The following is a 25,833-nucleotide window of genomic DNA, read 5'->3' as shown; positions in this document are numbered from 1 at the left end:
GAAAGAACCAGGAAATAGGAGAGAGAATAATCAGAAAGAGCAGCTTTAGCCTGGGTGGTCAAAGACCCCTCTGAGGGTGTGACATCCAACCTGAGATCGGAGGGGTGTTTCAGGGAGCCACGTGCAGAAAGAGCAGTGTGTGCAAAAGCCCCAAGACAGAAAATGCTGGCAGCTACCGCAGGCCCTGGGAAAGGCCAACAGGAGGAGATGTGGCTGGAGCCAAAGCCAGTCCAGATCAGCAGGCGCCACCTGCAGTGGAAGCCACTGGAAGCTTTGGGACCAGGGAGCCATGTCATTTGATTTTTTTTTTTTTGATTTATTTATTTATTTATTTCTCTCCCCATCTCCCCTCACCCCGGTTGTCTATTCTCTGTGTCTATTAGCTGCGTCTTCTTTGTCTGCTTCTGCTGTTGTCAGCAGCACGGGAATCTGTTTCTTTTTGTTGCGTCATCTTGTTGTGTCAGCTCTCTGTGTGTGCGGCACCATTCCTGGGCAGGCTGCACTTTCTTTCGCGCTGGGCGGCTCTCCTTACGGGGTGCACTCCTTGCGCGTGGGACACCCCTGCATGGCAGGGCACTCCGTGCGTGCATCAGCACTGCACACAGGCCAGCTCCACACGGGTCAAGGAGGCCCGGGGTTTGAACCGCGGACCTCCCATGTGGTAGGCGGACACCCTAACCACTGGGCCAAGTCCGCCGCCTCATTTGATTTTAAAAACAGGTAATTCATCCTGCTTTGTGGAGAATGAATTAGAGGGGGCAAGAGTAAAAGGAGAGGGGTTATTACAGGAATTCAGGTGAGAGAAGGTGGTGGCTCAGCCTAAATGGCAGCAGTTGACAGCTGGAGAACTGGGTGGATTCTAGACCATTTCTGGAATGGGAGGCTTGGGAGATGGGTTGGATGCAGGGGTTGAAGATCGTAGTATCTAGAATAATCCAGGGTTCTGGCTTGTGCAACTGGATGGGTACGACCTTTCTCAGAAATGAGGAAGACTGGGGATGAAGAAGCACCTTAGGGAGAACACTCCAGAGGCCTATTTTGGATTCAGTAAGCTTGGACTGTCACGTTGGCAGTCAAAAGAATACATCTGGAGGAGACTTTTGCCTCTGAGTTCCAAACATAGATACCCAGATGTTTACTAGACATCCCCTTCTGATTGAACCAGAAACATCTAAGTTCGACGTTTCTGAACGAAACTCATTTCTTTCCCCTTAAATACTGCAACTTCTCCTCCTGTTTGCCATCTCAGTAAAAAGTATCACCACCCAATCAGAAACTTCCAGAAAGGAGGCCAGAAACTTCCAAGTCCTCAGCATCTGCCCCAAATTCATGCATGGCATCAACCCCTAACACGCATACACACACTCCCCAAATGAGTCGGCTTGTCCTCTTATTCTCATTCTCCCTTTTTCCTCTTCGGGCTTTTTCACCTGGCTAGCTCCTACGCGCCCTCCAGGGTTTGGTATAGAAATCACTGTGACCAGGAAGTCTTCCCGGAACACTCCCTCTGACCCCCACCCCCTGGGTTCCTGTTCCGGTGAAGCATCCCTCCTAGCACCTGGGCTTCTCTGGCTCTCTCCTTTCTGATGCTGTCATGTAATCACCTGTCATCTGCATCTTCCATGGGACTTCCGGAAGGGGGGGGCCGCTCTTCCAAGCTTGGCTCAGTGTCACTTATTAAATTCTTGCTGAATAAATGAGGGTGGCACAGGGCAAGGTAAACCGCAGCTGGTATTAGGCTAGCCTGCCCCTCCTTTAACAACTGCAGAGTGGGATAAAGTGGATCAAGTGTCTGAATTCTCCAGAAACAGGCTAATGGCTCAGGCTGCCCTTTCCTCTTTCAGCCACGACTCAAACGGCCTTCTGTGAACAGGGCTGGTTTTCTTTAGTCCCACCGACAGGTCCACGCTGCCGGCCTGAAGACTGTGAGCCTAAACACAACCTCAGCCTGGGAGTCCTGGCAGCACGTAAGTTCTCGCTGCTGCCCTTTACCCTTGTCTTTATTTCATTTTCTTCATATTTATTTTACCTAGGTACGGAAGACATTCTTTGTCTACCTTTTCCTTCTTTTCAAAACTCTGATTAGTTCAGGACCCATCCCTTCCCCACCCAGATACATGTCCCTGGGGACCCTGATCCCATGCTAAGCTAGATGGGGAGTCCCTGGTTGGCTTAGGCCAAGCATCATCACCACCAATCAGCATGTTTCTTGTCCCTCCCACCCCCATCCCTCACCTCCCCCCACCAAAGTCACTGGTTCTTAGATGACCTAAGTGGTCCAATCAGAATGAAGTATTACCAGGAATATCCAAGACAGGTTCCTCCTCCTTCCCTCTCCCCCTCTAATGGTATATTAAGAATCAGCTACCAGGACCATACTCTGCAACTCGCTGGCCCCACCTCTGCGGCTCCTGGAGACTGCTCAGCTGCCTGCTCTGCTGCTCAGGGCCCCACTACGTCAGCTAGGGCCATGGGCCTGTGTGTCCACCAGGATGTGCCACAGCCCAGGCCAAGAGCCTGCACTCTCTCCCCAGGGCAAGTTACAACTCAGGTAATACTGGTAATACTTGGAGGGAGGCGCCAGGCAGTGCCAGATCTGACGCTTTCACTGGAGTGTTCCTTCTCCTTTTTAACAGGGGCTGCAGAAGAACCTGGGGTGCTGTGGATGCAAGCCAGCTGGGGCTTCCAAGCACCAATAAAGAAACTGAGGCTCAAAGAAGTTCACCACTTCTCCAAAGCCTCCTGGAGAGCCAGACAGAAGTGAGGCAGGACGCAAGTGTCCTAACAGGTAGTTCTGGACTCTGTTCCAGCCAGGCAGTTTATGGTAGGCTTTGGACTCCCACCTTTTGAATCACAGGCTTACTAGCTCTGTGGTCTTGTGTAACTTACCTGTTCTATTTCTTTTATCTATAAAATGGACTGCTAGTAGAGGCTTCTCTGAAGCTGCAGGGAGGAGTAAATGAGCTACGGAATGAAAGGCATTTAGGGGGAAGTTGATTTGGCTCAACGGATAGGGAGTCTGCCTACCACATGGGAGGTCCAGGGTTCAAACCCCGGGTCTCCTGATCCGTGTGATGAGCTGGCCCATGCGCAGTGCTGATGTGCCCAAGGAGTGCTGTGCCATGCAGGAGTGTCCCCCACATAGGAGAGCCCCACGCACAAGGAATGCACCCCATAAGGAGAGCCACCAGTGCGAAAAAAGCACAGCCCATCCAAGAGTGGCGCCGCACACAGGGAGAGCTAACATAGCAAGATGACGCAACAAAAAGACACACAGATTCCTGGTGCCACTAACAAGAATACAAGTGGACACAGAAGAACACACAGCAAATGGACGCAGAGAGCAGACAACTGCGGGGGCGGGAGGGGAGAGAAAGAAAGAAAAAATAAATCTTTAAAATAAATAAATAATAAAAGGCATTTCGAGGGAGCAGCTGTGGCTGAGGCCATTAGGTACTAGCCTCTCAAGTGGGAGGTCCTGGGTTTGGTCCCCGGTGCTTCCTGGAGAAGGCAAGCAAACAATGAGCAGACTGATGAGAGAGCCATCTGGGAGGGATGGGGTTAAATAAAGAAAAATTGCTGCCAAGCTACCCCGTTAAGTTACTGCTTTTGGTCAAAATAAACTCCAGAGATGATGCTCATCCACAGAAAGACCTGCACCCTGATTGCCTTCATACAGGTCAACTTGGAAGACAAAGGAGCACTAGCCAAGCTGGTGGAAGCTACTAGAACCAACTCAACAGATACGATGAGATCCATAGTCACTGGGGAGGCAAGGTTCTGGTCCCAAGTCCGTGGCTCACACTGCCACGCTGGAGAAGGCAAAGGCTAAAGAACTTACCACTAAATTGGGTTTTCTGTATATAAAAATAAAAGTTCCCCTTAAAAAAAAAAAAAAAGAATGGCATCTAGCATGCGTGGTGGGGACGTGCTTATAGCCATGAGCCACAGGGCTCCTTCTCCATTCACTTTCAGCCGATGTGGGACAGGGAATAGACTGGTGGAAAACGGGGGCTGAGGGTAGAATCGACTTTGTAAGAAACGCACTGAGAAGTTTTGCTGGCTTAATAAGTACATACGTTTACATAAGAGGCAAGGCCTTCAGTCAGGTATTTTATTAAAATACCTTGAAAATAGCTAAACCGGCATACCTCAGAAACTTTTTTTAAAAGAATGGTTGTGGGAAGCAGACGTGGCTCAAGTGACCGAGCCCCGTTTACCATACAGGAGGCCCAGGGTTTGATTCCCAGGGCCTCCTGGTGAAGGTGAGCTGGCCTGTGCAGCGAGCCGGCCCGAGTGGAGAGCTGGCCCAGGCGCGTGCTGACTCGTGCGGTGTGCTGGCCCACATGGTAAGCTGGGGCAGCAAGATGATGCAACAAAAAGAGACACAGAGGAGAGACCATAGGAGACGCAGCAGGGAGATGAGGTGGCACAAGAGATAGAGCACCTCTCTCCTGCTCCAGAAGGTCCCAGGATTGGTCCCTGGTGCCGCCTAAAGAGAAGACAAGCAGACTCAAAGAGCACACAGCGAATGGACACAGAGAGCAGACTGGGAGGGTGAGGGGATAAACAATAAATAAACCTTTAAAAGAAGGGTTAATGAGACTGGAGAAGTGTTAAAATTAAAAAAAGCCAAAATGTACACGGGCCTTGTGGACACAGGGCACTCACTTGCCTGTGCTGGACATGCCACAGGCCCGTTCAGTAGCTGAGCTGCAGAATATTAATTGGATACGTTTGCACCAGCATCCTTTGTGTTCGAGAAGTTCAGCCAATCCCTGGGCTGCATTTCCCTCTAGAACCCCTGGCTAGGGAGACATGTGACACATACCAAGGCAAACCAAGGCCCAGGGAAAGAGCCAAAGAGAAGAAACCCTCCAGGCACCACAGCACTGCTGGCGACAACAGGAAAACAACTTTATAAGAAGCACCCGATAAAACTGCCATTCCAGTGGTTTTAAGTGTCGGTTCTCCTTTGTGCATCCTCACTAACCCTTGGAATCAGAGCTGGGACAAGTGCTATCATTCCTTCCTCCAGGGCACTAGGTAAAGTGGAGGCAAAACCACTGCATCAACTGGGCAGGGGATGAGGGAAGAAGAAGGAGGGAGGAGGTAGCTTGCAACTCAGAGGTGTGCGCCCTGTGTTCTGGCCGAGCTGCACAGGAACCACCGGTTCCAATTCTTAGCCTCACCCCATGTGATCTACTGAGGTGACTCCCTGTCACAGCCTGCAGTCCATCATGTCAACCCTTTCTACTGAGTCTGTGCTATGTGCTGCTTGGAAAATCAAATAGCCTAAGTCCCCTTCAAAGAGCCCCTCACTTAAGTCACACAATCCATTAAAACACTGGTGGCAGGGGGAAGTACCCAGAATAATGGATTATAGACTTCCAGTCAGAGGGCCTGGACTGAGGTCCACGGTTGCCACTCATGGACCATGTAACCTTGTGCAAGTCATTTCAATTTCTCTGAAGAAGGAGGGGAGGGGAGGGAATGGGAATGGAGAGGAGGAAGGAAGGAAGAGAGCAGGAGAAAGGGAGGGAGGGAAGGTAGGAATGAGGGAGGGAAGGAAGGAAGGTGGGTAGGTAATACTACCTACTTCATAAGGTCAGTGCTATAATTAAATGGGACAAACAGGTCCAAAGAAGCCTTCAATAAATGCATGAGATGAATGATAAGAGACACATATACTAAGTGCTGCAGGAATTTAGCAGGGAGAGAATACAGTCATCCTTGAAGATTGGAAAAGGCTGAAATGGAAAATCATTATTACCCAATGTTTCTCTATTAGTTTCCCCATCCTAGCATGATTTTCAAATGTCTTCACTGGCTCCCCACTGCGCCCTTTCCAAAGTCCAAACTCTACAGCCTAGCGTTCAAGGCTAGCCATGGCTGGTGCCAAGCTCCTCTGCCAACCTTACCTTCAACGGCTCCTCTGATGACCACCTGCTCTGGAGCCAACAGGAACTGATGCTGCTCCCATGCTCCCTTCCCAGCCTCTCCTCTTCTGTGCCTCTTTCTGTGGGATGCCTTGTCCTCCCCTCCCCCAAACCCATACACCCATGCCATCTGTTCTAGGGAAACTGTCTGGACCCTCCCGGGAAGTGCTCGCTCCTGCCTTTCAGTGACATTGATATGTGCAAGTTCAGGTCATCTGTATAGAGGGATTCAAGTAGGACCCACTAATAATGTTGAGATACGGCTACACTTTGAGATTTAATCTAACAAAAAGCAAAGCATAGTAGATATTAGCCATCTGCATTATAGGTTATACTAAAAGATGACCGATACACTTGAAAACACTGAAATCTAACCAAAGTGACTGAAAGACAACAAAAGAAAAGTTGTAACCTAACAGAGCCTATTTTGGCCTGTCCGAAAAAACCTTAACAAAGTCACGGTCTATACTGACTGGGCACAGAGTCTAGCAAAGTAGAAACTGTACGACCTGAATATTAGTGTCTATCCAGCTCTGCCCAAGGGTAAGATGCTGGAGCTGATATTCACACAGATCCTTGTCACCAGAAAGCAGGGCTCGTCACAGGGTTCTAAGACCCAGATGAAATATAAATCTCCTCTAAGTCATCCAACAAGCTGAGCACCAAAGCGTGGAATCCAAGCAAGCTTCTTATGAATTCATTTTCCCAGATACCCTGGTAATAAGGAAAGATACACTGGAAGAGTAGAAACTGCAAATACCCACCATTATAAATTTGTTCTTAATATGTATGTTTTCTGGGAAGCGGACTTGGCTCAACGGATAGAGCGTCTGCCTACCACATGGGTGGTCCAAGGTTCAAACCCAGGGCCTCCTTGACCCGTGTGGAGCTGGCCCATGCGCAGTGCTGATGCGCGCAAGGAGTGCCCTGCCACACAGGGGTGTCCCCGCGTAGGGGAGCCCCAAGCACAAGGAGTGTGCCCCATAAAGTGAGCCGCCCAGCGCAAAAGTTCAGCCTGCCCAGGAATGGTGCCGCACACACGGGGAGAGCTGACGCAGCAAGATGATGCAACAGAAAGAGACACAGATTCCTAGTGCCACTAACAAGAATAGAAGCAGATGCAGAAGAACACACAGCAAATGGACACAGAGAGCAGACAACTGAGGCGGCAGTGGGGGGGTAGGGAGGGAAGAGAAATTTTTAAAAAAATTTATGTTTTCTAATCATTTAAAAAAAAAAAAAAGCAGGGGAGAGACCTCCAGTTAAATCCTGGTCAACTGAACATACCTATTTATCTTTACTCTCTCCCCAAATCCTCTAACCTGAAATTAAAAAAAAAAAAAAGGCATAAAGCACGAGGACAAAGTAAACTGGAAAGGAGACAACAAACAGAAACATTTTAGAAGCCAGAACACCTGAGAATTAACTTAGCAGACCAGGGAATCTGAGCCTGAGCCAGCAAGGAGAGGAAAGGTAAGAAGCACCTTATTTTACACTACAGAATCCCTCCCACCTGAGGTATGAAAATTGGGGCAGTGTGTTCTTCTGGAAGTGGGGCTGAAACTGGAGCCATGAGCAAGAGGATGGATTGAAAGTCTGCTTAAGAAGCAGTTAAATCCCAGATCCCTACTCGCAGTTTTTGTTTTTCGTTTTATCACAGTAAATGCTCTCTCCTGACCCTGGTAAAACTCAGAGGCTATCTCTTCTCCAGAACGGTTAAACAGCAGGCTCTCTGGATGGAAGGACACAAGGCCCAATAGAAGGTCAGGTATATACTGAAAGTTGAGATCCCCAACCCCCCTTCCTCCACTCAGCTCCCGGCATAAATCCCTGTCAGGAGAATGGGAGACTTTTTTCTAAGAAACATTAGCAGCCTAAAAGGAATGGCCAAAACATTACAGGTTCCCCAATGCAAAAGACCTAGAGCAGTCGTTCTCAACTGGGGGCGGGAAGAGGGTGGGAGTTGCAGCGAGGGGACATTTGGCAATGCCTGGAGACATTTTTGGTTGTTACAACTGGAGGTAATACTGGCATCTAGTGGGTGGAGGCCAAGGATGCTCCTCAACATCCCACATTATACAGGACAGCCCCCACAACAAAGAATTATCCAGACCAAAGTGTCAACAGGGCTGAGACTGAGAAGCCTTGACCTGTGAAGACTAGGGGCAAATAGCCCCACCCATACGGAGCTTCCCACACATTCCGGTGCCACTCTAGGAAATATGAGTAGACATTTGAGGAACATCCCTACCATGAAAGACATAGACCAAACAGGAAGACTATGCAGGAGGCAAAAACTTCAAATATAAGTCACTAATACCCTCAGAGAAGTTAGAAAATATATTCCATCAAAAAAACAAAACAAAACACCAGAAGATGTTTAAAAGGGGGGTGGGGGGCAGCCAGAGAATAGGCAATGGCTTTTGAAAATTAAAACTAGAATCACATTAAAAAAAAAAAAAGACAAAATTGAGGAAATCTCTCAAAAGTAGAACAAAAAGACAGAAAGAGAACAAATTTAGGAAAATTCCAGGAACTCCAACATGAAAATACTAGGAATTCCAGTGTAATCAAAGAGCTTTAATGAAGTGAAGAAATCAAAGAAATAAGTCAAGAAAACTTCCTAGAACATGTGTTTCCAGATTGAAAGAATCCACACAGCACCCAGCTAGACTTACCCAAAAAAGCCCATAATTGCAAAATTTCAGGAAGTTGAGCAGCAGATCCTGTTTCCAGAGTAGAAAAACAGATTACTGACAACAAATCAAGAATCAGATTAGCATCAGATTTATCTACAGCATAAATATCAGCAAGAAGAGAATGAAGCAATGCCTTCAAAATTCTGAAGAAAAAAAGATTTCCAATCTATGTTCAAGCTATTATTCAGATATGAAGGAAATAAAAATATTTTTCAAACATGTTAGGTCTCAAAAATTGCCTATAATGCACCTTTTCTCAATAAAGTATATATGGATTCCATGAAAAGGAGGAAATAAGCCAAGAACTCATGAGATCCTGAAAGCAGAAATCTAATAAAAGAGACAGGGAATCCCAATAACGATGAAGAGAAATTCTACAGCAGGTTAGAGCATTTAGCAGGTCAAAAGGGTATAGAGGGAAACGGATGTGGTCAACCAACTGGGCTCCCATCTACCATATAGGAGGTCCAGGATTCAATGCCCAGGGCCTCCAGGTGAGGGTAAGCTGTGAGGGCTAGCTGGCCCTCACAGAGCAGCCGCCCATGCGGGAATGCTGTCTGGTGCAGGAGTGCTAGCCGACATGGAGAGCTGGCTCAGCAAAATGATGCAACAAGAGACACAGAGGAGAGAAAATAAGAAGATGCAGCAGAACAGGGAGCTGAGGTGGAAGGTCCCAGGATCGGCTCCTGGAGCCACCTAATGAGAATACAATCAAACGCAGAAGAACACACAGCAAATGGACACAGAGAGCAAACAGGGGGAATGGGGGAGAAATAAGTTTAAAAAAAAAAATCTTTAAAAAAAGAAAAGGCTAAAGAAAGATGTCTCCAAGAAGAAACTGACAGAATACTTGATGTGCTTCATTGCATGGAAAGGTGAGTTTAGAGTTAATTAGTGAGATGTACTGAGAAACCTAAGCAAGAAAACAAAGTAAGTACTAACTCCAGGGAAAGAAACAAAAAGTGGTACATGAAGGGAAAAGCAATTACAGCACACTATGTGGCTCAGCTGTAATAAGAGTGTCATAGGGAAACGGACTTTGGCCCAGTGGTTAGGGCGTCCGTCTACCACATGGGAGGTCCGCGGTTCAAACCCTGGGCCTCCTTGACCCGTGTGGAGCTGGCCATGCGCAGTGCTGATGCGCGCAAGGAGTGCCGTGCCACGCAGGGGTGTCCCCCGCGTGGGGGAGCCCCACGCGCAAGGAGTGCGCCCCGTAAGGAGAGCCGCCCAGCGTGAAAGAAAGAGCAGCCTGCCCAGGAATGGCGCCGCCCACACTTCCCGTGCCGCTGACGACAACAGAAGCGGACAAAGAAACAGGACGCAGCAAATAGACACCAAGAACAGACAACCAGGGGAGGGGGGGAATTAAATAAATAAATAAATCTTTAAAAAAAAAAAAAAAAAAAAAAAAAAAAAAAGAGTGTCATAAAAATATAAATGCTTGATCATCAGTCAAACCAAAATTAGGGGTATAGCTATTGGAGAAGGGTGGATGGGAAGTAGAACGTATGTGTGAAAAGAGCAAGTGCCTCATCCATCATCCATGGTGGGAAGTCAATGGAGATATTCTTTATCAAAACAAACACCTAAGAGTTCAAAGTGGTTGCTTCCGGGAATGGAAATATCTTTTCTGTGGGGGAAGTGGAGAGGGATCTTTTGTTTCTTCATCATAGGACCTTATAGAACTCCTGACCCTTTAAACCATCTGCCTAGGTAACTTTGATTTTTTAAAAATTTAATGGTGTTAAAAAAAATTAGTGGAAACAATGAAATATAAAAAGCAGATTTTAAAAATTATTCAGTATCACCACCTATAGCAAACCACTTTAACATTTTAACTACTTTGTTCCATTTTTTTCTCAATACTATATATAACATACATATGTATAATCTTCAAAATTGTAATCATGCTATATATAGTTTTGATTCCTGCTTTTTTTACACTGAACACATAATGGTCTTCTCACATATCTTTAAATATTTGTTGGAAGCACAGTTTTTAATGGCTGCCTATTATTCTAATATACATCATGCTATGATTTTAAAAATTCCTTTTTACTATACATCAATGTGTTCATAACTTGTCACTATTTAAAAAAACTCTGTGAATATCATTTTATGTACATCTTTGTGTACTCCGAATGTTTCCCTGGCATAAATTCACAGAAATGGATAATTTCAATTTAAAGGTCTTTGCTAAATAAACCTCTAAAATTTGTCCAATTTGATAGATGAAAAAAAAAGTTTTTACTTGTATATCTTTGCTTAATAGTTTTTTGTTTTTTGCTTACCAGTTTTTATTTGTTTATCTTTTCTTCTTTTATGAGCTATTGGTTTACGTCTTTTGTCCGTCTTTCTACCGAGGCCACACAGTAAATTAATCCTTTTGGCTTTCTAATTTATACCTTGATCTCTTATGCGTTAATACAAATCAGTGCCTTGGACCTGATGATCTGTGGGTGCCCTGTTAAAATCAAGTTTCTGAACTAGGCTGCCCCACTGAAGACCTGCCTACCTGTGACACTCAGGCTAAGTGGCCAGGCATTTGGGTACCTTTTTGACATCCCTCAAATGCTACCAATTTTACCCCCTTAGGGCATGTCCCATTTTCTACCCGCATTTTGGTCATCTGCATTCATCTGCTCTCCCCATTTTCCTTCCCTCCTAGAGCGGTACAACCCTACCCATCAGATCTTTGTGTCCCTGGCCTCCCTGACCTTATTTCCTACCTAACAGATACCCACAGGGTTGGTGAATAAAGAAAGAAGATTGTGGATGGAGTGGGCGAGACCACGAACAGAGGCAAAGAGCGAACAAGAACCTTAGAAGGTGGGGGAAGACCAGCCCTGCCCCTTCATGAGGCAGGGGCAAAGCTGCACCAGACTTATGTGACCAGCAAGACTTCAAACTGCCTTGCAACCCTGATAATAGTTCCCAGAGCCTAGGGAACATGTTCACGCAAGAAAGACAAACAAAGGAATAAAAAAGGGAGCAGACCCTTCTCAATTATAGGCGGAGTGGGCATCACCATCCCAAAATGCTCAGGACTGGGGAATGAACAATGGACTAAAGTAGACTATTATTCTGCTGGAGAGTGAAAAATGGGTGTAATATGGGGCATTTTCAGGACATTGGAATTGTCCTGCATGACACTGCAATGACAGATACAAGCCATTATATATTTTGTTACAACTTACAAAATTGAGTGGGACAGAGTATAAACTATAAACCATGGATAGGAGGGAGGGAGGGAGGAGATATGATTCAAGCAATTGAACACCTGCTTCCCACATGGGAGTTTTCAGGTTCAATCCCTGGTGCTTCCCCCCACCCCCACCCCCCCAAAAAAAAGCAAACGAAAAACCAACTCAGGGAAGCCAATGTGGCTCACTGATTGAGTGCTGGTTTCCCACATAAGAGCTCCCGGGTTCAATCTCTGGCTCTGGTAAATCAAAATAAGAAAGAAAAAAAAAAAAGGAATAAAGTACTGACACAGGCTACGTCATGGATAAACTTGAAAAGAGCAGTGTGCTAAGTGAAAGAAGCCACAAAGGGCCAAATATTATATGATTCCGTTCATATGGATTGTTCCAAAGAGGCAAATCTATAAAGACAGAAAGCAGATTAGTGTTTCCAGAAGCTGGTGGGAACCGAAGATGGGGAATAACTAACTGCTAACAGGTTTCTTTTGGGAGTGATGAAAATATTCTGGAATTAGATAGTGGTGATGGTTCCCAATCTTGTGAATATACTAAAATCCACTTAACTACTTGTATGTTTACCTTAAAAAGGTTAATTTTATGGAATGCAAATTATACCTTAACTATAGAAAAACAAGGGAAGAGAGGCAACATTTATGCATCAAGCTGTTTGATCCCCCAAGAATTTCTCTTGGTAATGACCTTGTTCCTAACACCAACTTGCCTGGATGACGCTGTTCTTTCAAGGCAGGAGGTGGCCATGCTCCCCTCAGGGCCGCAGGCAGCATTCAGCCTCCCCTTCCGATCAAGGGCAGCCCCCTCACCTCCCCACCCCTCAGTTCATCACAAAAGACCAAAGAACCCTCTGGAGAGGCACCTGCTAGTGAAGGATTCCTATGGATCCAGACTTCCTAGAAAATAGCACACACTCACGGCCAATTTTTTTTTTCCACTCCAACTAGACCTGGCACTCTTTCTGCTAATGGGTTCCATGAGTTAAGAAATGAGTTCTGGGGAAGCAGATGTGGCTCAAATGATTGAGCTCCTGCCTACCACATGGGAGGCCCTAGGTTTGGTTCCCAGTGCCTCCTGAAGAAGACCAGCAAGACAGTGAGCTGATGTGACAGGCTGGCTCAGGGAGCTGGCTCAACAAGAGACACAAGGATGAAAACATAATGAGACACACAACAAAGCAGGGAGTGAGATGGCTCAAGCAGGTAGGCATCTCCCTTCCACATGGGAGGTGCCTGGTTCGATTCCCAGTGCCTCCTAAAAAGAAGACCAGCACATAATAAACAGATACAGCAAATGCAAACAACGAGGGGGTGGGGAGAAGTAAATAAATAAAATAAATCTAAAAAAAGAAATGAGTTCTGCTATCTTAGAAGGGCAATGCATTCAAATAGCCACCTCAATAGCCTGATTTTAAAGACCAGACAGGTCAGAATCCACTTTAAAAGGAATGGATAAGAAAATCAATATGGAGATGATATATAAAGTCCTAGAAAAAGGTTCTTTCCATAATAATTTTTCCAAGAGAGTCTTCTAAATCCAACACCTGCCTGGTTCCTATTGCAGCCCCCTAACCTTATACAAGCACTGAGTAACATATGTAGCCCCTGCCCCAACCCCATCTCAGGGGCTTACAATTTAGGTAGGGAGTAAAGATTTACACACAAACGAAGCCAAGTTTTAGGTTGCAGGCTACTGAAATTTGTTCAGTAGAAATTCCAAGAAGGGATTCAGCCTGAAGAGGGACCGGAATCTCAGGAAAAGGACCTTCTACTTTCTGCAGCCTCGTGAAGACAGGAGGCTCCCTCCTGCGGGACAAAGCCCCAGTGTGAAGGAAGCAGGGATCCTGCCTGCCTCCCTGGCCCCCTTCTCACATCTAGCCGTTTCCCCTCCCTCCAGAACCCAGGAGGCCCTAGAAACACCATAGGGTAATATGTGTGAGCCCTGACCCAGCTCGCTGGAGAGGAAAACCCTTTGAAAATTAAGCTGAAGAAAACAGAGTTTTGTGGGGGTTTTTTGAGGTACCAGGGCCAGGGATTAAACCTGGGACCTCGTAAGCGGGAAGCCAGCACTCAACCACTGAGTTACACCAGCTCCCGGACACAGTATTTTAATTGAACTGCACCATCAGAATTAAATGCTCTCTCTCAGTGGCAGCTCTTGGGGGGAGCAGACTTTGAGCCAACTCATTTATAATCCCAACCTATTATGCTATTTGAAAGAGGATGGATTTCCTACACTGAAACAGTTTGAAAAAAAAAAGAAAGACAGACAAAGTTTAAAAGGTGAGGGTGGAGGTGGGGGATGGAGGACTTCCAGGAGGACACACAGAAAGCGTGAGTCAGCCGGAGAAGCAGCAACTGCTGCCAGCGTCAGGCTTGGAGTAATACAGCTGCTCCCTGTGACCTGCCTGGGAGGTTTTAATACAAAAAGGACGTCAGGGCCCACTGTTGCTGAGAAACGAATTTAGCACCAACCCATCTCAGGGACAGGGCCTGTCACCACCCAGAGCACCAACCTCAAGAACCTTCGGGAACAGAGCCTGGCCCCGGTATTGATTCTGCTGCTTCAGAAAATGGCCTGGGCCTGAGGCCTCATCAAGAAATACCCAGGGAGCCTACTGTGTGCGTGGCTCTAGGCCAGGGAGAGCACTAATGGAGCCAAGGGTGCCCTCGGAAGCCCTGCTGCTTTCTCATAATAGTGCCTTGGACCCATTTCCACCAGGCAGCACCAGCGGCTCAATGAGTCCATTCATTCCAACAAATATGGAGAGTCTCAGACATGGGTAAAGAATCAGAAATAGGGAAACGGACTTTGGCCCAGTGGTTAGGGCGTCCGTCTACCACATGGGAGGCCCGCGGTTCAAGCCCCGGGCCTCCTTGACCCGTGTGGAGCTGGCCCATCCGCAGTGCTGATGCGCGCAAGGAGTGCCGTGCCACGCAGGGTGTCCCCCGCGTAGGGGAGCCCCACGCGCAAGGAGTGCGCCCATAAGGAGAGCCGCCCAGCGCGAAGGAGGGAGCAGCCTGCCAAGGAATGGCGCCGCCCACACTTCCCGTGCCGCTGACAACAACAGAAGCGGACAAAGAAACAAGAAACAAGACGCAGCAAAAAGACACAGAAAACAGACAACCGGGGGAGGGGAGGGGAGTTAAATAAATAAAAAAATAAATCTTTAAAAAAAAAAGAAAAAAAAAAAAAGAATCAGAAATAATAAGGGTATGGTATGTGTTTGGTGGTCTGGAGAGGGATTTAGAAAAACAAATAAATTATGCTCACTGCACTCCAGGGACAGTGCATGGGGAGGGGGGCTTTCAAAGAGGTAAGTGCTTTAGTGCCCAAATATATTAACTGCTTGGTTCTGAAATTCATCCTGCATCAGAATCACCTGGAGGGCTTATTAAAATAGATTTCCCAGAGTTTCTGATTCAGTATATCTGGAATGGGACTCAGAATTTGAGTTTCCAGGAGATGCATGTTGGTTCAAGGACACTCTTTGAGAGTCAATGCAATAATTCAAACTTTGGGGGGCATCTAGAACATACAAGAATCCAGTCTAAGACATGACCTGGAACACCCCTACTCAACTTTTAAGGCTTAGCTCTTCCTAGCAGTTCATCTCCTCTGAAGGGCAGGCACTGGCCTCTTCCCTGCCCCAGGAACAGGCCTGCCATGCCGTCACCCCGAGGCACGGGGGGCGTCTGCCTGCTCAGAGGAGGTGCTCAGAGGGTACCTGCTAGCTGACTGAGCGCAGGTGCTCACAGGCCCTCGCAGCCACCATGGGAAGCAGGCCAGGCAACCGAGGTGGTGACAAAGGGGAGGGCCCCAGAAGGCAAACAGAATGAATAGCAGACAACAGAGGATGTGTTTGGTTCTTTTCAGGGTATATTCAGGTAAAAGAGAGACAAAGAGATTCAAAGGGGTGGTTTGCCCTTAAAGGAGAAAACTCTTAAAGAGAAAAAAGAAAGGCCTGGGGCAGCCCCTGTGGACAGAAAAGATACCTGTTATTTGCAGGCTGAAGCGGCCCTGCCAGCAGCCCCCCGGGCAGCAGCTGATTCAAGTCAAGGCCGCAGGCAGAACAGAGCAGAGGCAACTCAGAGGGCCAGGGAGAGGGTCCTGCCTCCTCCGCCTGTGAGGTTCAGTACACTTTTCACTCTTCCTCCTCCCTGGGAAGTACAACCCGTCACCTGCAGCACCACCTGCAGCACCCCCGAAGGGCCTCTTTTAAGCAAGCCCGGTGGTTATGAACAGATTGACCAAACACCCCAACTTCCCAGGGGGTGTTTCCATTGGAGCCATTTTAGTAGCAGCTCTGGCTTGTTCCATCTTCAGACACTATTCCACTAGCTCTTCTATCTAGAAAAGTGATATGCTTGGAATAGACTTTTAACATGAAATATACAACAATGGAACACATGCGACACACAGGAGACATTTAACATGGTACCGGAATTAATTTCAACATAAAGAACATAGCACTTGGAGTCAGACAGCCTTGTCTGCTGAATCTTGGCTTTGCCTTTTCCTGGCTTTGTGGCCTGGAGCAAGTCGCTTAACCTCCCTCAACCTGCAAAATGCGCAACTTACCTCCTACTTCCCAGAGCTTGGGAAAGGCCTCCAGGAGGTAACAGATGTAACGAATAAAAATCCCATTCAATGGCCAGTGTCAGTATTAAGGTCCAAATTTCCCCCAGCCCAGGGAAGGCAGGCAAGCCTGGGATGGGGAGGGGCAGCTGGCTCACGACTCCCATCAGTTCCTTGAAAAGCAACAACAGTAAATCCTCCCCCCCACCCCGCTTTCTTTTCTTTCTACTAAAATCAACATGCAACACAGCACCAGATTAATATCTCTCTAATTACTAAGTTGTCAGTCACTGGGTGAAAAATCTCCCTAATTTAGTTATCAACTCCACTCCACATGTTGACACTGATAGCAGGAGCTGAGGCCCATAAAAAGACACACTCGAGACCTCCCCTCCCAGCCCTGCTCCTCCCATCCCAAATGAGCACCCGGTAACCCTCTGCCTGAACGACCTCATTTGGTCCAAAGCTTCCCAAGCTTTCACTCCATGGCACGCATAGAAAATGAGATTATTTGCTCAGCACACAGTGGGTAGGGTGGGAAGGGTACCGGGGGTAAATGCCTGTGATTAGATGCTTAAAGAGGTGGCCAGTCACCCAGCGGCTGAGGGATCCAGGATCTTGGGAGCTGAGGAGCTCTGTTTTGATCCAACAATCCTACAAGGTAGCTATTACAAGCCCCATTTTACAGATAAGGAAACTGAGGTTTGCTAAGAAGGGTACAGGCCCTGGTGGTCCAACTTGAAGGCTCACACTAATAACCAGTATACTCTCCCAGCTCCCACCTTATCCTTCCAAAAAGCCCATCTCTGCCACCCCTTCCCAGCTGGGACACACAGCACACGTGTTCTCAGGAGGGAGTTCCCAGGTGTGCAAGGGGGCCTGTCCTTGGTCTGATCCCCCAAAAGAATAGAACGCAGTGCGGGCACTGATTCAGCACCAGCTGAAATGAACCTGTGTGGAGCTCGCCAAAGCTGGCCTGCTCCCACTTATGGAGCACCAGGCCACATGGGGTAACTACATATATAATCTCTAATCCTTTCCCCTAAGAGCAAGGTAGAAATTCTCTCCCCATGTTACAGTGGAGGAAGAGGGGTTCACAGAGGTGAGCTGGCCAGCCAATAGCCTCACAGCTCCCCAGGGGTACAGCTGGGGTTCAAATAGTCTGGAAGAATCCAAAACTCACGCTCTTTCCACTATGGAGCTGCCTCCTCCTCAGGGCTCCATGGAATCAATCTGGAACAAGAGATCTCAGAGAGGAGGTAAAGGACTGAGCTTGAGATGAGGAAAGGACCACTAAGTGCCCTGGCCCTGTGGTCTGTCACATTGCTACATGCCTGTCACTTCTTTGAACCTTGGAGACTTTACTGTACTAACAAAATCTTTTCTGAGGAAGGGGTTGTGCCTGAGCCATTATTTAGCAATTATGACCTTAGTCTTTGATTAACGTGTTAGCAGAAATTAGTTCACAGCCAAATCGGAATCCAGGCAATTAAAAAATATATATATATATATATATATATTTGTTGGGTGCCAACCATGTACCAGGTACTGTGCTCAGTGGCTAGAAATTTGGTGGAGAAAAAGACAGGTACCACTCCCCGCTCCCAGGTCCTCGTGGAGCTTAGAGAGAGTGAGAACTGGCTCAGCAGGCACCCCTCGCTTCCTGCGGCACAGCTGGGGAGCCTGGGAGAACGCCCAGGGCCTGGCCACCCTGCCACCCCGTGTGGGCCTACTCTGCCAGGTCTCCCCTTGCTTCCTCCTGCAAAACAGCTGCTTGCCAGACACTAAAAGAGGAACATTAAACTGCTGAGGGCAAAGAAAGCTGCTCCCTGACCCCAGCATGCCATATTAGGGCAAAACCAAGCTCCTGAGAATGAAAGGAAATTCATCTGCTGGGCACAAATTTTAACTTTTGCAAACACATGTGTAGCCTTGTGTTGGTTTCTGCACACCGGCTTCTCGTCCTTCCTCCTTGCAGCATTGCCAGGCTGTGTCTGAGGCCTCTTGGTAGTACCTACTGCTGCCACCAACACGTGTCACTGCTAGAAACCAGAAACCGATACCCCCATGGAGGGCTGCTTTGTTTTGTTTTAATACCATTAGGCTCATCTCCTGAAACCCCAAATTCCACAACAAAACCACAAACACCCAATGCTTCCTCCGGCTCTGACCCAAGGGTTTTTAAAGACAATGCTTCTCACCTTCTTCCTATCATGGCACACAAAGAAAATGGCAAGGTGTGTTTAGCCCCCTGCGTGCACACTCCCTGTGGGCCCCCAGGGTTGAGGACCTCAGCACACCTGTAACACCCATTCCCGAATCAACTGTTGGAAAGCTTTGGTTTAAAAGAGTGTAAATGTTACCAACCCTCAAGGGAATCATGATAGAAGTGGAGAGGGCCAGGCCAGCCACACAGATCAAAGGGCCAGCAAGTCGGAGGCACAAACAGAAACCAATCCATGTGAGTGCCAGCATCCCACCCCAAGGTCCCTGCCTGCTGGGCCACATCCCAACCCACATCAGTTCCCAAGAAGGGGGACACCAGGCGCTGGGTCCAAGCAAACACTGGTGTCGACAAAAGCCATCCATCTTCCCGGCACAGAGGAGGTGGAAACCAGCATCCCCCGGTGATGTGGTGCAGGCTGGAGTTATAAATAGCTTCTGAAAAGGCTAGGAAGATGCACAGATAACAAATCTACAGGAGGTTACTAAGGGAAACCAGGATGTATGCTGCCAGCAGCTCACCTGTTGTAGCTCACGTCTGGAAGGAACCCTGTGGCTTCTCCCAAACTCCAATCCACGGGTCCCTTGGGGATGGAATTGGAAAGTAGGGCTGCAGGGCCTGAGAGCACGGGTGAGGTGGGCCCTTGATGTTCCTGGCAGGCCCCCTCCAAAGTAGAAGCCCTTTTTTCCTAATTGCATCTCTGGTTCCCAAAAGCCCCTTAACTCCCAATTTCCTCATCTGGGAAAAGCCCTGCCTCTGAGGGTATTGCACCAGGCCTGAAGGCCGGGGGGGAAGCCTGGCAAGTGGCAACACCCTCGCCCCTCCTCCTCCCAGGCTGCTGGGCCCTTGGGTGCTGCCCCATGAGAGGTAGAAGGCGGGGCATTCCAAGGCTGCCTCAGGCAGATTCCCTTCTGCAGCGGAAGTGCCTCCCCAGGGCACCCAGAGGCCGGCAGGGCAGCCACAGCTGCTGGGCTCTGTCAAGTGAGAATCAGATCGCACTTGTCATTTAACAAGCAACCCTTGGGGACACCTGAGATTTAGGATATTTTTAGCTCTCGTGCAGGCATTCTCCCGACTTGCGTGTGTTGAACAGACACGGCAAGAGAACGCCCAAGAGCATACACATGGACGACCACACACTGAGCCGGTGGCTGAATCTGTAGCTCTAGGGATCCCAAACTCATCCCCAGCACACATGTGGGTATTCCGGGACCTGGGATAAACTGGGTTTCAGTCCTTCCCTCTTCAGGGCATCGAGTTCTGCCTTCCTGCCAAGGATTAAGAGATCAGCCTGGAGCCTGCAGCTAGAGAGCAGTTTGCCAGGCAGCTCCCCGCTGGCTTGTCTGGGCAGAGGGGGAGAACACTTCTCACTCTGCTTTGCTCCAAACGGTGCAGAGGGAGGAGGGCAAATCTTGCCTCTCCTGCCTCGCCGTGTGCACATGACAGGGCTGCTGGGGAGCCTACCCGGGGGCCCTTGAAACCAGGCAAGAAAGGAGAAACTCCACAGAGCCTGGGACAGGAAGCCAGGACCCTTGACGAGGCCCAAAGGTGAGGAGAAGGACAACTCCCTCAACTTTTATTCCAGGACGCTGGGCAGTCAAGAAGTCACAGCCCCTCCTGGACCACCCAGGGGCTTGGCGACGAAGGGGTGGGCTTTCCTTTGGTAACAATGCTGTGAATGCGTGGGGGATGTTGAAGGACATGCCCAGGCAGAACAGGTAATAGGGACTGACCCCAACATACATTCGCTCCCTCTGCTAAAAGTAGCAGAGGTCAAAGGGAAAGAAGCCTGCCCAGGAAGGCAAAGGGTCTTCTACTCTAATCATCCCTTGAGTGCAGTTCTCTAATATGTAACTTAGGCAAATGACACCTGTGGCTTTGAACTTGACTGGAGTCAAAGAGAAGGCCAAGAGTAACTGACCTGAGGGAGGCCCTACTGCTGTTACAGTGAGTGCCCATTGGCTTGAGGAGTGTTTTGAGATAAAGCCACTGCTTTCCAGTGCTGTGAGCTTCCTTCTTGTCCCATCTTAATTCTCTGAAAGCAAAGCCAACTGAAGCCTCCATACCCCACTTGTTTCTCAAAGTCTACACAGAAGTCTTAGTAATTTCTCTTACATCACTGAGGATGCATGCTCTGGTTAAGACAAGGTATTTAGAGCGGGGAGCACTCAATCAACTCCATGTGTCCAACGATGGTTGCTGTGGACTTGGCTCAGTGGTTAGGGCATCCATCTGCCACATGGGATGTCCACGGTTCAAACCCCAGGCCTCCTTGACCCGTGAGGAGCTGGCCCACGCGCAGTGCTGATGCGCGCATGGAGTGCCCTCCCACACAGGGGTGTCCCCGCATAGGGGAGCCCCACGCGCAAGGAGTGCGCCCTATAAGGAGAGCCGCCCAGCGCAAAAGAAAGTGCAGCCTGCCCAGGAATGGCACCGCACACACGGACAGCTGACACAACAAGATGACCAACAACAAGAAACAGATTCCCGTGCCACTGACAACAACAGAAGCGGACAAAGAAGACGCAGCAAATGGACACAGAGAACAGACAACCGGGGTGGGTGGGGGGAAGGGGAGAGAAATAAATCTTTAAAAAAAAAAAAATGCAAAGCTGGCTCTATATCTCTGCTGAAAAGGTTCTACGATCTGACACTCTAGTAGAATTTTCATCAACTCCAGGGTTAACATACTGTTCTCTTCTATGCGTGATCCCTTTCCCCCACAAAATGGCCCACCATGGTATACAATAATTGCTTGCACTATTTATAACACACCTACTATAAATGGAGAGCAATCCCAGCTGTTTTTACACACATTCAACAACTTAAACCAGCCTGCAGTGTAGATTTTAATTATGCGCACTTTTTCTAGATCTCATAGAAGGTAAATAACTTAGCTAGGAAGATACAACTAATAGGATAAGGAGGAGGCCTAAATCCCATCCTGTTTGATTCCAAAGGTTTTCCTCTAATGCCCATCAAGCTTAAATATTTGCATGTATGTGTGGGTGTGAGTATGTGTGATTGTAAGTTGTAGCTAATATGAATTCATAGAGGCATGGGGGCTAAATGGGCAAGCACAACACAGGAATCTCCTACATGACACAAATGAGCAGGAGTCTGATCCAGACACTTCTACCTATACTGCCAACAACCATGGCAGATCCCCATCTAAACTGACTCTTTTGTCCTCCCCAGGTGCTTAGCACAGTGCTAAGTACACAGCGGATTCTCTGTTATTTGGTCTCATTGATGATTATTATGTTGCTAAGATTGCTCATTAGTAATGAGCCCTTACATGCTGAAAGACAAATTACTACCAAGTTTGACCAAAAACAAAAGACTCAGTTGAACCTCATAAAAGAAAGTGGGAAAAAATGCCAAGGGGGCCCAATACACATGTTGGCCAACAGAGCAGGTGTCCCACCACTGGCTAAAAGTAGCAATGTACAAACCTTACTGACAGCTTGATCCTACTTGGTCCATATTTTATAGTCTTCCACAGGAAAGGGCAATCATAATGGCCTCTGGAAAGCCCTGATTTTGTGACTGGGCTCAACTTCAGATGACCTTGGGCAATTCCGACCCCCCGGACCTAGGTTCTCTCTTCTGTAGAGATGGCATAAAACCCCCACTCTGAGAATGAATTGAAGACACCAGGTACCCTGTCTAAGGGGACGCAGTCAATTCAGTCAATGCAGGAGGCAGCTTAGCACTTCCCAAGGCTCCTTGTGAGATGACCAAGACTCAAATCCCAAACCACAGTGTCTCTTAGTAGCTGGGTGAGCTACTAAGAGCAACGTAGCTTCTCTGAGCCAAGGTCTCCTCATCTGCAAAAATGGAATGACATCTATCTCACAGAGTTATTTTGTGAAGTAAATTAGGTAATATTTGCACACGATAACACTGTGCCTGACGGGCAGAAGAGACTCAAGAAGTATTAGTTGGTTTTGAATATGCACAGAACAACTCTGACATATACATGTTCTACTGAATAGCTTATGGTCAAAAACGAGCATGGAAAGGGTTGATATGGGAAGAGGAGGTACAGAGAGAAATTAAACTTAAAGCCAAATTTCTAAAATCTCCCTCATTTCAATCCCAAGTTTATCAACTGTACTGCTTAAAAGTTTTTTTTTTTAAAGATTTATTTATTATTTATTTCTCTCCCCTTCCCTGCTGCGCCCCCCCAGCTGTCTGTTCTCTGTGTCTATTTGCTGCGTGTTCTTGTTTGTCCGCTTCTGTTGTTGTGAGCCGCACGGGAATCTGTGTCTCTTTTTGTTGTGTCATCTTTGTTGTGTCAACTCTCCATGTGTGTGGCACCATTCCTGGGCAGGCTACACTTTCTTTCACGCTGAGCGGCTCTCCTTACGGGGCGCACTCCTTGCACATGGGGCTCCCCTATGCGGGGACACCCCTGCTTGGCAGGGCACTCCTTGCGCGCATCAGCACTGCGCGTGGGCCAGCTCCACATGGGTCAAGGAGGTCCAAGGTTTGAACCGCGGACCTCCCATGTGGTGACAGACGCCCTAACCACTAGGCCAAGTCCGCTTCCCTAAAAGTTGTTCTTATATGACTGTGTTCTACTTCATTTCTCTTGTCCTCCACAACTTCTGATGAAGGTAGAATGAGTAATGAGTACAAAACAGGCAACCAAAAGGTGCCCTGGAAAGCTGAGAACTGAATGTCCTGACTTGGACTAATTTGGTTAAGGGGAGAGGCCTCGGGGCCTTGCTCTGCCAGCAGGTTCTCTATCCTCAGACACTCCTCTAACTTAACAGTTTAGAGACCGAGACCACCATCAGGGCACCCCTAACAAGCCGTTTTTCAGAATCCAATGCAGAATTTAATCTGGTACCCAGCATTTTGAAATCCAAATCTAGATGAGCTACAAAGAACATTCCCCCCTTACAGAACGCCCCCTGAGTGCCGGGCTCAGTGCTAAGCATTTGGCATACGATATCTTCCCAAGTGGAATGTCTTTTTTGTTTATTGAAACCCACTTTTCAGAACTGAACTTCCCCCCAAAGATAAGCTCTAAACCCCTCAGCTGCCACCAAGTCCTCAAGGACTCAAGTTTGCACGGCATGCGGAAACCTCTGCGCCAGTTCAGGTCTAATCGCAGGGCTGGATTCTGCAAAACTACATTCTACACAATCATCTTAACCCCAGAAAAGTGGGTCTGGGAGGAGGGTGGAGCTGGGACAGGGAGACAGAGGAGGCCTTAATCCTTTTGGAGCAAAGCCTGGCTTCCTCTAATTTGTAAACACAGGTCAGAGGCTGCAGGAAAGAGTGGGGTTTTTCTGTTTTTATTTTTGGTTTTTGTCCTGCACAACAAGCTCTCCCAAAGAAAATCCGGACAAAGTCACCTGGTCCTCCTAAGGGGTGGGGGAAGCTCTCCCTCCAAGAGTCACACTGAACTCCTAACCCTTCACCCTTCCTCTCCCCACCCCACGCCCCAGGGAGTGGCTGGTTGGTTGTTGTTGTTTTCCCCTGTGGTCCTCTGGTAACACCACAAATTACACTTTCGGGGACTGGAGTCCCAGAGTGCAGTGATGTTGTAATAAACATAAGCAGGACCAAATGCCTTCCCATCATATTAGATGATGCCATTTCCCACCAATCAGGCGCTCAGAAAGGCAGACCACTCACCAATGAGGGACCAGACAGAGGCTGTGAGGGGGAGACCTGGTCATCTGCAACTAAAAATAAGGGCTCTTCAGGATTGGCTGCTGCCACTTTGCAACAGGAGTTGGGACCCACACACCAGGCGCCACAAAGAACGGCTCACACACAGGCCAAAACTTTCACAGGCCAGGGGTTCGTGTGGGTGGGCTGGACAGGTTTGTGTCTATTCCCCTAATTTACTGACTTAAAAGAGGCTCCTCGTAGACACACCCTCAGTTTTAAAGACCCTTCCCAGCCACCCAGAAGTATGGAAGGGGGTGGGGGAGGGGGTTTCAGCAGGCCAGGGGTAAGTCACTCACCTGTCCGGCCGTGTCATAGAGTCCCAGGAGGTACTGCTTGCCCCCCACGGTGACGCTAACTGCAAGGACAGAAGTGGGGGTGGAGAGAGACGCTCACAATGACCTGGGCTCTGGGGCACCCACAGCGACCCTCCTTTCCCGACCCCACTGGAGTTGGACGGGCGTTCCCGGAAGATGTCAACCCCTCTTCCCCCGCCCCTAGCTCCCGTGAAGGGGCGTGAGGGTCAGGGTGCCATGCGGCCCCGGCTGTCTAGCCCCTTCTCCCAAGTTCCGTGGCCACGTCGCGCCCGGCCTCCCCAAATGTCTCGCCCGGGGGGCTGGGGCAATAGGGGAGACGACTAAGGGGAAGGTCAAGGAGGTGGGCCTGGGGCGCCCGGGGGCATTGGGAAGTAGGGAGCAGGGACTGGGCGGGGGAGGGCAGAGGACGAGCGGTCAGGTCTGCGCCTGGGGGTGGGGGGGTGGCTCCAGGCAAAGCTTCGGGGATGGGGCTCGGCGCTAGGCTGAAGGCGCGACGGGGGGAGGCCGCGAGGGGGCTCCGCCAAAGTTGCTCCAAAGTTCCCCGCCCGGGGAGCGGCCCCTTAGTCAGCAGTTCCGAGGCTTACCTGCGTAGTGGTCGAAGACGGTGGGCACGTACTCCTCCGGGAAGGCGTCGTTGGCATAGCTCATGAGTAGGCACGTCTTGCCCACTGCCCCGTCGCCGACCACCACGCACTTGAGCATCAGCGCGCCGGGCCCGTGAGCCATGCTGAGGCCGGCCGGCCTCCGGGCATGGTCCCCCCGGAGCCCCCGCCCCGGCCCCGGGCTCAGCCCCAACCCGCCTGGGGGGTCCGCCGCCGCCGCCGCCGCTCCGCGCAGCAGGGCCACCCCCCCGGCCCCATGCAGCGGCTCCCCCGCCGGAGGGGAGGGGACCGCGGGCCCCGGGCGCCGCCGCCTCCTCGGTCGCTGCCTGGGTCCCCGCCCCGGCCCCGGTCGCCGCGCCGGCCCGCTGCCCCCGCCGCTCGGCGCCCGCGCCCTCGCCCCGGCCCGGCCTCCCCAGGAGGATCCGCTGGATCATAAGACCGTCCGGCCCCCGGGGAGTCGGCAACTTTGGGGAGGGCGGCGGAGGGGAGGGGCCAGGCGGCTCTCCCCGCCCCGGGTCCGGCCCCGTCCCCCGCCCGGCTCGGCCCCGGAGGAGGGCGGGCCGAGGCGCCT

The 25,833-nt window shown here is 49.3% G+C and overlaps 1 protein-coding gene across 1 annotated transcript in view; it reads right to left on the bottom strand.

Annotated features, from left to right (window-relative positions):
* The window catches only part of RHOQ (ras homolog family member Q), a 40,937-nt gene extending 15,463 nt beyond the window's left edge, over positions 1 to 25,474 (bottom strand). The window contains exons 1-2 of the mRNA XM_004447334.5: positions 25,245 to 25,474; positions 24,643 to 24,701 (exon numbers count right to left, since the gene is read on the bottom strand). Of these exons, the coding sequence (XP_004447391.2) occupies positions 24,643 to 24,701; positions 25,245 to 25,386 (201 nt within the window). The 5' untranslated portion in view covers positions 25,387 to 25,474. The remainder of the gene's footprint in view (positions 1 to 24,642; positions 24,702 to 25,244) is intronic.
* Positions 25,475 to 25,833: the final 359 nt, after the last annotated feature.

The sequence above is a fragment of the Dasypus novemcinctus genome, chromosome 17 (assembly GCF_030445035.2).
Source record: "Dasypus novemcinctus isolate mDasNov1 chromosome 17, mDasNov1.1.hap2, whole genome shotgun sequence".
In the NCBI taxonomy this organism is placed as follows: domain Eukaryota; kingdom Metazoa; phylum Chordata; class Mammalia; order Cingulata; family Dasypodidae; genus Dasypus; species Dasypus novemcinctus.
Note: the sequence above shows the minus strand (reverse complement) of the source record. Positions and strands in the feature narration are given on the sequence as shown.